The 13,721-nt window shown below is 35.3% G+C and overlaps 1 protein-coding gene across 1 annotated transcript in view; it reads left to right on the forward strand.

The window, feature by feature from the left end:
• Nucleotides 1–13,721, forward strand: part of LOC149532528 (dihydroorotate dehydrogenase (DUF3598)) — a 147,153-nt gene that overhangs the window by 32,612 nt on the left and 100,820 nt on the right. The window contains exon 2 of the mRNA XM_089804304.1: nt 11,371–11,784. Coding sequence (XP_089660430.1) covers nt 11,371–11,784 — 414 coding nt within the window. The remainder of the gene's footprint in view (nt 1–11,370; nt 11,785–13,721) is intronic.

A 13,721-nucleotide genomic window follows, 5' to 3' on the forward strand; every position in this document is an offset into this window, starting at 1 on the left:
CCATTTATTGTTCTGATTTTGGCCTTGACTTACTCATAAAGTCTATGTACCGCAGCCCTAAGCTCATTAGGAATTTTTAGTTCTTTGATTGTATCCCAAAGTTTGTCATGTGGTACTGTGCCTTTTAAAAGTATATAAAATAGTAAAAGGCCTCATCACCTTGAATATTCCGTACTTATTCGATAAAAAAATCTGAGCATTACACCATGATCAGTAGTAGAGGGTTTTGGTCTAAAACTAGCCAACCTCTTAGCTCTTTTACCTTCCATTTCTGCCCATTTGCTGATTTTGCATTCTATCGTGCTACCAAAGAGTTTCTGTAAGAGAGTGGTAGCCATAATAGTGTGGTCATTTGATGGATCATTTATGTCACCACTTTTGTGCAGGGGAATCACAATGCTAGTTTCCAGTCTTTGTACATACCTGAAGCAGAAGTATAATGGTAACAGATATAATTTGCCTGTGAATGGTGCTTATCCGATTGGTGCTTGTTGGATAGATATATTTATCAAAAGACTGATTGACTGCTCAGAGTCTCGATGTCTCATATATTCTGAGCGTGTTGACTGCTCCAAGTCTTGATGTTTTCCTTTTTCTTCTTCTTATTTCCTTCCATATATTAAATCATTCTTATTATATATGTATGATATTAATTATTATTAATAATTAAAAAAAAAAAAAAAAAAAAAATATATATATATATATATATATATATATATAGTTATATATGTATAGATTGCATTGTATCAGAGCTTCTTATATTATATCAGATCAGAATTCCTTATTTGGAAAGTGATATGTTATTCATATAAGCTATAACACCACTGTAGACTGCAATTTAATATGGTGAACTCTTTCTTGTGGAGTCCTTATATTCTCCCATCTTTCCCTTCACAAATAAATAGTGATTTCTGGTCAATTCAATCATATTGATTATATATTGCTCACTCCATTCATACCAACCTATCCCACTACCTTCAATGAATTGAACTCTGTATTAGTGCTTATACGATGGGAAATGTTGCATTCAAAGACATGTCTTATGTTTCTTCAGCATTGTATCTCTTCATTGTATAATAATTATTAGTTAACTTTGTTTAGGTGTACGTTAGCCTTTGTTTATTCATTGTCTATTACTTGGACGACATTGATAATTTCAATCCAGTCCTTAGTGGTGTTGGTCATCCCGTGGCAGCTATAACTGATACTACATAACAATCACTCCTTGGTAATGTTCGGAATCACTGTTAGTATCCATTGTATTGATATCACTGATCTTGTCAACAGTATTACTACTTACTGCTGACTGTGTTTCTTGTCCACTCCTTTACATTTTTCCGCTGAATCCGTTCTTATATTCCTTAATCCCTCAGCAACAATGGTAACATTAGTCCCCGATCTATACCCTTGTAGAAATATATAAATTGTTTGCGACTTCTATCTACTCTTGATGCCAACAATCCTCATATATTGGCTACTGACATTGGTAGTGAATCATTAGTTACGTTTCTATTTACCGTCGATATCATGCCTTGTGTTGTGTCTTCTATTATACTGTCAAGTATACCTCATGGTCTCATCGACGGTAGTTATTTTGCCTACTGTATGTCATTTGAAAGGTCGACCATTTTGGCCCTTTTATTTATTTATTCATGTTTATATTGAACTAGGATATTATGTATATATATACATTAACAGTATTTACTAATTGTGATGTATTAATAACATTTATATGATTATAATTTTATTATTGAGGATCTATAGAAGGTAATGTATGTTTTGCCATGAATATGTGATCTACTAAAATTTGTATTTTTACTATATACGTTGATTTATGGCTTATGACATCTTGACTAAGTACAAATCCTATAGCCAATCCATTTGCATCACACTGAACTTGGATAACCTTATCCAAACTAGGAGAAACAAAAATAGGCTGTCCAGTCACATTATGTTTTAAGAATCTTAAACTCTTCTCATCCTCTTGGGTCCATTCAAATTGCCTCTTATTTCCCTTAATGGTTTCAGGAATAGAAACAACAGCATAACTGACTTTTTTAATAAACTTCTTGTAAAAACTATTAGGACCATGAAAACTCTGTACCTCCATTGCGTTTTTAGATGTTGGCTAATCAACAATGACTTGAACCTTCTCTCTATCCATTTTCAATCCATCTTTGGACACCACAAAACCCAAGGAAATTAATTTAGTCTGTAAAATCACACAATTCTTAAGGTTGATTTGCAATTTTTCCCAATGCAACCTTTTCATCACCATTCTCATATGTTCCAAATGTTCCTTCTTTGACAAGCTAAACACCAAAATGTGACCAAGATATACAATCACAAACCATCCTTGGAGTAGTTTCAAAACCTCATTGATAAGCTTCATAATGTGTTCTGCATTTTAGCAAGTCCAAATGGCATGACCGGCCATTTGTATAATCCATCATTAGTCTTGAACATTGTTTCCACTCATCTCCAAGCCTAATTCTAATCTGATGGTAATCCTTTTTCAGATCTCTTTTAGAAATCTACATTGAATCACTCAAACAATCCATTAAATTGTAAATTTTAGGAATAAGAAATCTATATCTAATAGTTATCTTATTAATATCCCTAGAGTGTGTACACATCCTCCATTCGCCTCCTTTCTTAGGCACTAAGATTGTAGGAACAACACAAGGGCTAAGACTTTCCCTTATCAAACCTTTCTTAAGTAGGTCTTCAAGCCTTATCTCCTCATTCTCTTTGGGAGTCAATCTATATGGCCTTATTTGAAAGGCTAGGTCCTGGTATTGAATCCATATGGTGACTAATACTCCTCATGGTAGGAAACTCATTGGGCAAATCAATGGCCGCAATTTCCATGGTTTCTTGCATCTCTTTAGGCAAATCATCTAGTTTTAAAGAGGTGAGCATAATTTAGGTTTACTAACCAAATCACATATTACTAATTACCGCTCACCACCATTACCTTATTGCTGCCACTACCGCTGCTGTGGTTCTCTTCTTGTTCTTGCATAGACATCAAGGTATGCTTAACCCCATCCTTCTGAAAGGTATAAGTAATATCTCTTGTGTCATGTATCGCCTGCATATCAAATTGCCAAGGCCTACCAAACAATACATGACATACATAAATAGGCATTACATTACATAAAACACCATCGATATAGCTACCAATCTGAAATTCAAGAAGAGCTTGTTCATCAACCAATAAGTGGTGCTCTTTTTGTAACCAAGAAACTTTTTATGGTGTAGGATTTTTAGTTTTCTTGATGTCTAACTTGTCTATCATCTCCATTGTTACAATATTTTTTACACTACCATTTCAAGGTGGGTACAACACTTGTTACTTTATTGAATAGTCTGGAGAGGGATATATACAATGAAAAATGGAACAAACCTTGATGATCTCTTCCATGTGTTGGGCAACCAAACTATCAAAATTTATCTTCATGACCATATCTCTTTCAGCCTTCTTCAAGTGAGCACAGTCCAACCAACTAGCACTCATAAACATGTACTTAAGAGGTGGCAATGCAACTACAATACTCTTCAATGCAATCAAATTGGCTATAAATCATGTGACTCCTAACCGCCCAAATTCCTTACTGATGGTGTGCTCTTTCATAAAATTGAAGGTGCATGGATAGTTGTTAATGTTTTAAAAAAAAAAAAAATTTCTTGTCTTCCACAAGGGTTTGACCCATTGAAATTTGTCTATATCTTCAAGGAGAAGATCAAGGTGATGGGTGCCTCATGGCTCCAAAAGAATGTAGGGTGTCTCACCTAACATGTCTATCACTTGTCGGGTATGGAGATATATTAATTGTAACAACTTGTGTAATGTTCTCCATGCCCAATTTTGTCACCACATCTTTAATTTGATGCATAACGTCTCAACAATTTTTCATTTCATTGAAAGCATCAATTTAATTTAGGAACACTGAATAACAACCTAAAGCCCTGAGGAAGTTGATTATTGTATGGTTTCCATTTTGTCTACCCTTCTGATGAAATAATGTAGTCCTTTTACCAAATCTTCGTTTGGTCTTCAAGTAGAACATTTGTATTTTTGATAGCATTTTCAAAAATGACTTATTCAACTCATAAGGGCTTGGTGCCTTGTACCTCTTTCTTTCTATGGTTATGAATTGACCTATCTCCCAACAAGGGTTGTTCATGACATCATATTTTATGCAATTGTAGTACCAAAGATTAACATATGCCAACTTTGCCTCATTATGGTTATCTTGATTGCACACAATACTTTTCAAATGAAGTTTGCACATTTAAAGTGTTATGAGGGATTTAAAAACTATGGCTATATTTCTGAGCTATGATTAGTTGCACAATGCATTTGCCATTTCTGTGGGCTAATGCAACATGAAGAGCCACCCAAATCTACCTTCTATTAGTTATGAAGGATTTCAGCAAATGTGATGGCACTATGTATTTTTATGTGTTTTCCAAGTGCAGATCCAAATGCATGTATATAGGAGTAGAAGAGACACGTCTCTATGTTTATCAATATTGGTTATTGAAGTTAATTTTCATTTTTCCATTTTACATTATTAACAACAATAAATATATATGTCTAATTGATGATTAATCAAATGCAATAATGTTTAACCAATAACCATAGGGAATCAACTCTACATCAATTCAATCCGACTAAAGCTACAACATCCACACTCCCTCTTAGCTAGGGAAGATAAATACATGACTAAATATTACCTCATTGTAATATAAGAATATCTTTGATGAAAAGATATTCAACATTTTGATATCGTTTATGATGTCTAGAGTAATGGCCTTCTGAATGTCAAGTCACACAACAATCACAAAGTACTCTTTGAGTAATGGCCTCCTAAGTGTCAAGTTGCATAACATTCACCAAGTACTCAAAAAAAATTGTTCACAAGGTATGTGTACACTTATCCTCAATGATACTTACCATAGGAACAACCATCGTATGTTTAAGGAACTTAATCCACCATGCAAGATATAATATATCACAATCTTTTTTGGCCATCATAAGATGTCTATTGTAACAACCACTTTTTCTTGGGTCTTAACTAACAACTAACATATCAAAGAAATACAGTTATTACTTCATTTTCATAGGAAGACAGTTATATCAGTTACGTTCATGTGAATGAGATTAATAGTTAAAATCAGTGAAATAAAATTCCATAATTAAGAATTGAAAACACCATCAATGAATTTACTATGGAAATTAAAATCTACATACCGTGGAATTCGAGACCGAAATCAATCTAGGGATGCTTTTGCAAACACCTAGGTTAGTCCACAAATACCACTATATCAATATCAAATGACGACTACCATCCAATACCATTATATCAAAATCAAATGACGATTACCATTAAATACCACTATATCAATTAGGGCATCACATGCCACTATATCAATTAGGGCATCAAATACCATTAGATCATTTAGGGCATCAGATACCATTGTATCATTTAGAGCGTCAAATACCACTGTATCACTTAGGGCATCAGATACCACTGTATCATTCATTTTCTTCCCATTGCTAACTGTTACCGATAATTGTTTGAATTGCTCAACTTATCTTTATTTGATGCACGCTCGACATCTTGTGGAGAGGGGAAACATTGTGAGGGGCTTAACCACCCAACCTCGGACCATAACTTATCCCCACACAATCTCTAACGAGAAAGACCCTCCCTACTCGGATAGACATAGAACACCTTGTCAGCCACTGAGCATCCTGGTATCTAATCACACCACTCGACTTGACAATAGGAGAAAACAATAAATATGATCACGCATGAGCTATTAAATGATTCCTTTTAAAATGATATACATTGTTATGTCACATCTGATTCTGTTTCATGTTATTGCAGATTCCTTTCTCTCACCTCTTTACCCTTTTCCTTGGCTATACAACCGGGTGAGTCCCAGGTGTTTGAATCTCAGAGTAACCCGCTCTTTATGTTGATCCTCAACTGATAAAAGAAATATTATATGTTTCCAGTTCATCACAATCTGTGATTCCGAGAAATGTAATCTTTAAGACTTGCAGAATAAATATCATTGATTCTGACTTTCAATGGCATAAATAGATTATGATAGCATGTCATGGATACTTGGCTTTTATTTGTCATAAACAACTCTAACTTAGAGAAGATCTAACCTATGATATTAAGCAAGATAATTTGCACCATGATATAAGCTGTAGCTTACTACTATATAAATCGGAATGCTATAGCAGCTGGTAAGAAATTATAAAGCAATGTTTGGATTTCTGGTCAATCACATAACTTGATATAATCTGAAGAAAGAATGGAGTATTGCTGGATGCTCAACAACCCGTCTCAAAAAGGATCTTGAACGCCAGTTTTAGTATGAATATTGCTTACGATTTCAGTAGGAAACTTCTAGTATAATCCGGAAATGTTTGGAGGCTTGCTAGACGCTTATGCATCAGCTCTTCTTCGAATTGCTTTTGAGGCGTAACCACATTGTGTAAAAGCAATCATGACTTCAGCAAGGAAGGATTAATATAAGGCAGATTATAACAAGAATGTCACTGCTAAAATAATGCAGAGCTTTCAAATGGAACTTGCAGAATTTCGAATTGTATTTGGAGAGTATCGGTTTGTAGATAGTAGTCAGAAATGAGCAAGGAAAACAAGAATAATAAAAGGAAGTTAGGTATGAGAGAGGGAGTCGGACTTGAAAAAGGAAGTCAGCTGCTTGAATAGATAGAAGTCGGGTGTCTGGAAATAATATAAAAGTTGGATACTTGGAGAAATAGAAGTCGGGTGTTTGGAAGAAAATAGATGTCCTCCACCTCACTCTCGACTTCTAATTAAAAAGGGTAACGTGACTCCTTGGCTTCCAAGAAGCCATAACATAAAAGAAGCGACTTGGCTCTTAGACGCCAAATAAATATACCAAGTGTTTCAATTGATTTTCAAGTAAAGAATTGAATAAATAAGAAAAAGAATTTGAAAGGTTACAAATCAAAAGAATAATATAAACATATTTATTTACTTGCATGTAAATATATTTTATTAATATGACACATATGAAATGTTTATCCAAGGTCTTACTTTTTAAATATGTATATCTAAATACATGTTTTATCTTGGAAGATTTATTTTATCTTCTTGTACATGCATTTAAATGTACGTATTAAAATAGATAAAATCTTGTATAAAATAATATTATGATGCCACCTTTAATTTATATCTTTGTGTACGTACATAAATATATATATAATGATGTGGGGGAAAAGTCAACCAAAAACTATTTGAGGTACACATTAATTAAGTTAAAATGATTAATATTTTAAATGTTTATTTAATAGCTCATGCGTGTCTAATGTGTGTATCCTGTTATGCAGTCGCTAGGTCCTCAACTATGGTGATTCACAATTCATACCCATTTGCCCAGTGATGTGATGCTCTGTGCCCAATTATTTTCTGACAATGCTTCCACCCCTTCAACGTGCTTCTTACAAAGAAATTCTCCGCAATTGAATCATATTACCATAACAAGTTATTAATCATAAATAATCATAATGGCTAACCACCTTTTCAATTTCATGAATTCATGATAAATAATCAACTAGCATGTTTTCTTCATATGAAATCATAACGACTAACCATCTTACTATCTTGTAGGATTATAACAAATATAACTATCAACTGACTTCATGTGAACCTCAACGACTATATGAACATTTTAAATTGGGTCGAAAATTGGGATGTAACATCTCTAACAATAGAAGGCCATGGTCTATTGAAGGAACTTAATCCAGCATGCAAGCTATCATCTATCATGATCTGTTTCAGCCATCATAAGATGTCTGTCATAATAGAAGATTAAGTTATTGAAAGATTGTCACCTTTCAATAACTTCTACAGATACAAGTGATAATCCTCATGATCTACACTGGGGGTAGGCCCATGAATATACAGTTACTCCATGGATTTTCAGATTCCCTCTGAATATCAATCTTTTGAGCTCCTCATCCAAAATTGCCTCTAAAGAAGTGTCAGACTCCCTCTGAATCTAATATCGATCTTCCTTTTCCTTAATGGAATCAATGTGTAAGTCTTTGTAGGGCCACCTTGAACTTTACACCCACCACATGTAAGTACCTTATCTTCTTTTGAGTATTCAGTCAATGGCTTCTTGTGATGTATCAACATTGAGTTGCCGATTTTACTCCTTTTCTTTAGATAATTATATTTTCCTTAGCTCTGCCTGTACTATATGCTGCACGATAAAAAGCTATCATTGATTAGTTGTTCATTTCAGGCATACCCGTGCAATCAATATATATTCCCCATCATTATTTTGTTTCCTGATCCCTTGATATCTATTTTTCCGCTGAGATCTCTCCACTATTGACTATAGTTTGTATTATATGCCTGTTGAGAATATATCCAACATTGCCATAGGTATAGCATATTATTTTCATCAAATTACCTTCTAATAATGTCGAACGTGAAATCAAAATTGTTGATGGTAATTTGCAGAATGAGTGATCTACTGATAGGCATTATCTAGGATCGAATGCCAAATCTCTGTTCAAGATATCGCTGAGGATAATCTCCAAACTACAGTTCAAACTTGATATGTCTATTTGTATCGTGATCTGCATAGAGGTTTCCAGTGACATTCTACAAGACCTGAAATCGTTGAGGTGATTCTGCAGGAGTATATGGCTCTGACTGCTTATATTCTATTCCTCATAATCTTAATTTATCCCCTGGTAATTTGGTTTTATGCTGCATATTGATTCTGCCATGTTTGGTATTTTAAAATTCTTTAATGAGATCTTCCTCCCAGGCTTTGCTCTGATACCATGTTAGTGATGAAGGGTCTCTGCAGATGTACTATGTGTTTTCCAAGTGCAGATCCGAATGCATCTATATAGGAGTAGAAGAGACTTGTCTCTATGCTTATGAATATTGGTTATTGAAGTTAATTTCCATTACACACACACACACACACACATATCTAATTGACAATTAATCAAATGCAATAATGTTTAACCAATAACCAAAGGGAATCAACTCTACATCAATTCAGAGAACTCGGGGCACCTTAATCTCATATGATGCTTAAGGTTACAACATGTTTCATTTCTATTAATCCCTTATGAAGTTGATTAGTGTATGGTTCTCGTCATCAATCCACCCTTTAAATGAAATGGCATAGTCCTCATTTCACCAAATCTCCTCTTGTTCTTCATCTAGAACATGTGTGTTTTGATAGCAGTATCCAGCAATGGCAAAGTTAACTTTTAAGACTGGATGACTTATATTTATTTCTTGCTATAGGTAATGTATTGACCTCTGCCTCCCAATAAGTACCGTTTACAAGATTATATTTGCATATATACAGTACCAAAAATTGGCATATGCCAACTTGGCCTCACTGTGTTTATCTTTATCCCACATAGTCCCATTTGATAAAGGTTGCACATTAAGGAGTGTTATGAGGAGTAAAAATTATGATTGTGAATTATGGCAATTGTACTAGGAGATTCCCATATCAGTGGGCCAATGCAACATTAAGAGCCCCCTAAATGTACTTTTGAATCTTGATCCTATGAAACTAACAACTGCTGCCATTGACTCTTGGCTGTCCTCTTTTTTCCTATTTTCATCTTCTCGTAAGATGCAAGGAGAGCCTTAACCTCTCGTTCAGCATCAGGGTCCACTGCATTACATACATGCACATCTTAGCCAGGGATCTAGGCAAGATGAAACTTGAGGTAATGATGCCTTTTAATATGCAACCCATAATAGCTGCACATCCTCATTCATGGCTTTGTATCTACAGTACATGTTTTGCATGCAGGGACCCTAGGTTTGCTACCATTTCTATCTCTTATGGGCACCATTTCTCTTTCTAGAAAATAAAATGGAACCCTAGCAGAAAACAAAATTTGAAAAATTTAGAAAAAAAGGTAGCAGCAAGAAGATAATAAGTTATAGCATAGAATCAAAATTCAAATAAAAAAGAAAACCTAGGAGCTGGGATGAAAAAAAAATGTTACATATCTGCCAAATGCAGCTGATAAATTCACCAAAATGAACAGTATTCACTTGGAATACACAATATTGCCTGCATACAAATGCACAATGCACAAATATGCCCTATATGTTTTGTTGTTGGATTTGAAAGTTTTCATGAGTGCTTGGGCAATTGCATGCCCATATCTTACTGGTGAGTTATTGGGTCTGTAACTTGCCCAGCCCATTTAACTCACGAGTATATGCAACTTACTCCTTGTTTTAAACATATGTCTCCATCCATTGTGACTGTTGCTTGCAGCCTTTATAGAAACAAATTTTATTTGTATTAAAGTATCATTTTCATAAGCCTTGCAACTGCAATGTTGCATCTTGACAAACAACTTTCCTTTTTCATATCTTCATATATGCCTACCGCATCCGTCTCAAATGTAACACTAGATAAATTTTCATTTATCCATTTTTTTTATGCATCCGTCTCAAATGTAACACTAGATAAATTTTCATTTATCCATTTTTTTTATGGATCTGTAGACTCCACTGTGAAGCATTCATAATGTCACATGCTGAGAAGATGCTGGCAAATATTGCCGAGTTTGGCTTTACCTAAAGCCTGCAAGGTTCTTACAAAAAACCTTGATTTTTGTTACCCAACAATTATTGTTGATATTTGAATATTAAGGAATGTGATTATTGTTGATCTCTTCCCATAAACAGCCTATTTGTACCTATATTAATCTTTTTGACATGATTAATAAACTGGTTGAAGAAAACACATATTGCTGACAAATAATTGAACTCATGCATCTTTACTCTTAAACCTTTTCCTGTCTTTGACATCTAAGGGAGCTTAATTGTTGACAAACACAACACTTATGATCTCTTGTTTATTTGTTACTTAAAGCTTTTGTCTTTTACCAGTCTCCATTGTGAATAAACACAATTTCAAAGCTTACTGCTATTCAGTTTCAAGATGTTGATAACACTCTTTCCTCATCATTAAATGTGAAGAAGTGAACTGTTCCAACTTCCGACTACCTTGCATTTTATTCATGGCCAAAAGGCCTAATAATTGACACTTTAAGCTTGATTACCAGATTGAATATTCATTGCAAAGTTCAAAATCTGCCTGTACATTATTGAAGAGTTTCTGTTATGTTGATGAAAAGGATTTTTTACTGCAGGATACACCATTGCTCATCTTTCACTTTTAGTACATCCAACAGATGTAATTGATGCTATTTCTCATGTTAATTTTTAGCACAAGAATGTCAAACCTTGGTAATATTATTGAGATACAATGGTGCATGCATTATAGGAACCTGTAATAAAACCAGCATGGAGTACATTTGTAAGCAGTGTCAGTGGCATTTGGAAGGGGGTTGGAGCGGTGTTTTCTCCTGTGACTGCTGAAATGGAACCTATATCATTGGGAGAAAGAAATGAATTTCTTTATGATTGTTATATCCTCTCCAAAGTGGAAGCAGTTGGTTCCCCTTCCCAGGGAAGCAACCAGAGGATTCACAGAAAAACAAATTGGGTTGTTGCGAATCCCCTTGGAGAACAAGGGCAAGGAGAGCTCACCATCCAAGATGATCAGAGAGGGAAAACATTTACACTTGGTATTGAAGAGAAGCAGAATTTGCCTCTATATGAAACTTCAGTTTTGCCCTCAAGTGATGTTATGGAGGAAGAATTTATGGACCTCGAGCCAGGTCTTGTGTTTTTTGAGGTTGGTTTTCTTTGTGCGCATCCAATCTATGCAAAACATCTTTGCTAAGTTTTTTTTAAGTTTTACCTTTTCTGGGTTATATTTTTAGGTTTTTTAAGTGCTTCATTTGAGGAATACAAAGATTATTTTCCTGGTTAATGGAAATTGTACCATGCATACAAACTATCATTGGAGATTATTTAGCATGGTTATGCATTTGCACATCTTCTTCTTAATCAGTACATGGCTTACAAGTCTCTTTTGAAAAGGATTTAACTTTTAGTCTTTTATACAAGGGCCCTGGATTTGTTATAGGCAGAAATAACAGTGTCAATAGAAGGGTTCATTCTAAAGGAGGAATGGAAACATGTAAACAGACTAAAAACCTGAAAGTAAAACTATTCTATGGTGTTGTATCTAAGTTTGTTAAACTCTATACTAGACTGAAATTATACTAGAGTGGAATCATAAGCAAGATTGAATATCATAAATAGTTTTGAACTTTTGTGTTCGCTATAATCTTTCTTCAAGGAGATCCAAATGTTATCTTTATACTAATTTACCGTAGATTTATTAATGAACATTGCTTGATATGTAATATGTTATAACAGTATAGATTCTTCATGATTGGCTGTGTTTTGCCATTCTATCTATTAACAGCCATATCGCCCTATCCTTTAGCACGTCATCTTTTCATTGCCATCTGCATGTATTATTTTTTCTTTTTCTTTTATTTAGATTGCAAATGATACAAAATTGCAATATCATGTTGACTCTGGGATTGATTTTTCTCACAAATTTCGTTGTTGCCACTTGATAACTTTCACTAAACCATTTACACTTCACAAATCACAAAATAATTTATTATATATCAGCTTGACATACCACAATTTACTTTTCTATTATTCACTTTTCTACGGGTGCCATTTGTTATAGGCTTATAACCATTTGAGTCCCCTGATGTGGCGATCTTGAACGACCTCCCTTGCCTTTTGAGGTCGGGTTCATTCACTTGCTGGCCTCATTGTGGTGGTTCGAGTGTGGTGGACTATGTCCTTTCTCATTCCTCTCTCATTCCCTCTGTTAGTCCCCCCTTCCTGCTTCGCCCCCTTCCCCCCCCTCTCTCCGCTTCCCCATTGCATGAACTTTGGGTTCGATCATGGGGATCGTGACCTCGTCACCTTACATCTCAGGTGGCTCCTCCCCCTAGACATGACACACCTTTTTGATAGTGCATCCGCCTTGTTTGGTCACATTTCTGCCTTTATTTGGGAGGAGGCCTCAATCTATATCCCCCATTGCTCCACCCCTTGGTCCTCCCTTCTTGCCCATAGGAACACCTTCCCCCACTACTAGTGGTTTGATGATGATTGTAAATCCCTTCATCGTACCTTGTGCACTACCTCCACTCTTCATCTAGCCTCCTTCACATATTGTAAGCACTCCTACAGCCTCTTCCTTCACTTTAAAAAGAACGCCTATATTTCAATTCGTAGCCATTCCCTTCTAGTCTCACTCCTTTAGTTTGTAAGGCTTTTTTGCATTTCCTTCTCTCGCGCAAGTCTCTCCCCCCTTCCATCACCTTATACCTCATCTTGTAGATTGCCCCCACCTCCACCCTCTACGACATTCCTAGGCAACCTCCCATTATTGTCAACCCTTCCTCCCATTGCCATCTTTTCATGATCAACAATATTAGTGAGGTGGTCAAATGGCTGAACAATAGCAAAGTGATGAATGAGGAACGGTTCCAAGCGGAAATCTTCAAGTATTGCATTAGGGTTTTGGGTTGTTTCCTTGCAAAGTTTTTTAAGAGGGTGGTTTGCACTGGGTTCTCCTCGTGGTCTCAACACATTATTCACCCGATTCACAAGGCAGGGCCAAGCTTCAAATCCCAATAACTACGAGACCATCATGATTGGGTGCATGTTCTCCAAACTCTAGGCTACAGTTCTACA

This window comes from Cupressus sempervirens, chromosome 10 (assembly GCF_028749045.1).
Source record: "Cupressus sempervirens isolate cs-2001-9-10 chromosome 10, ASM2874904v1, whole genome shotgun sequence".
Lineage (NCBI taxonomy): Eukaryota > Viridiplantae > Streptophyta > Pinopsida > Cupressales > Cupressaceae > Cupressus > Cupressus sempervirens.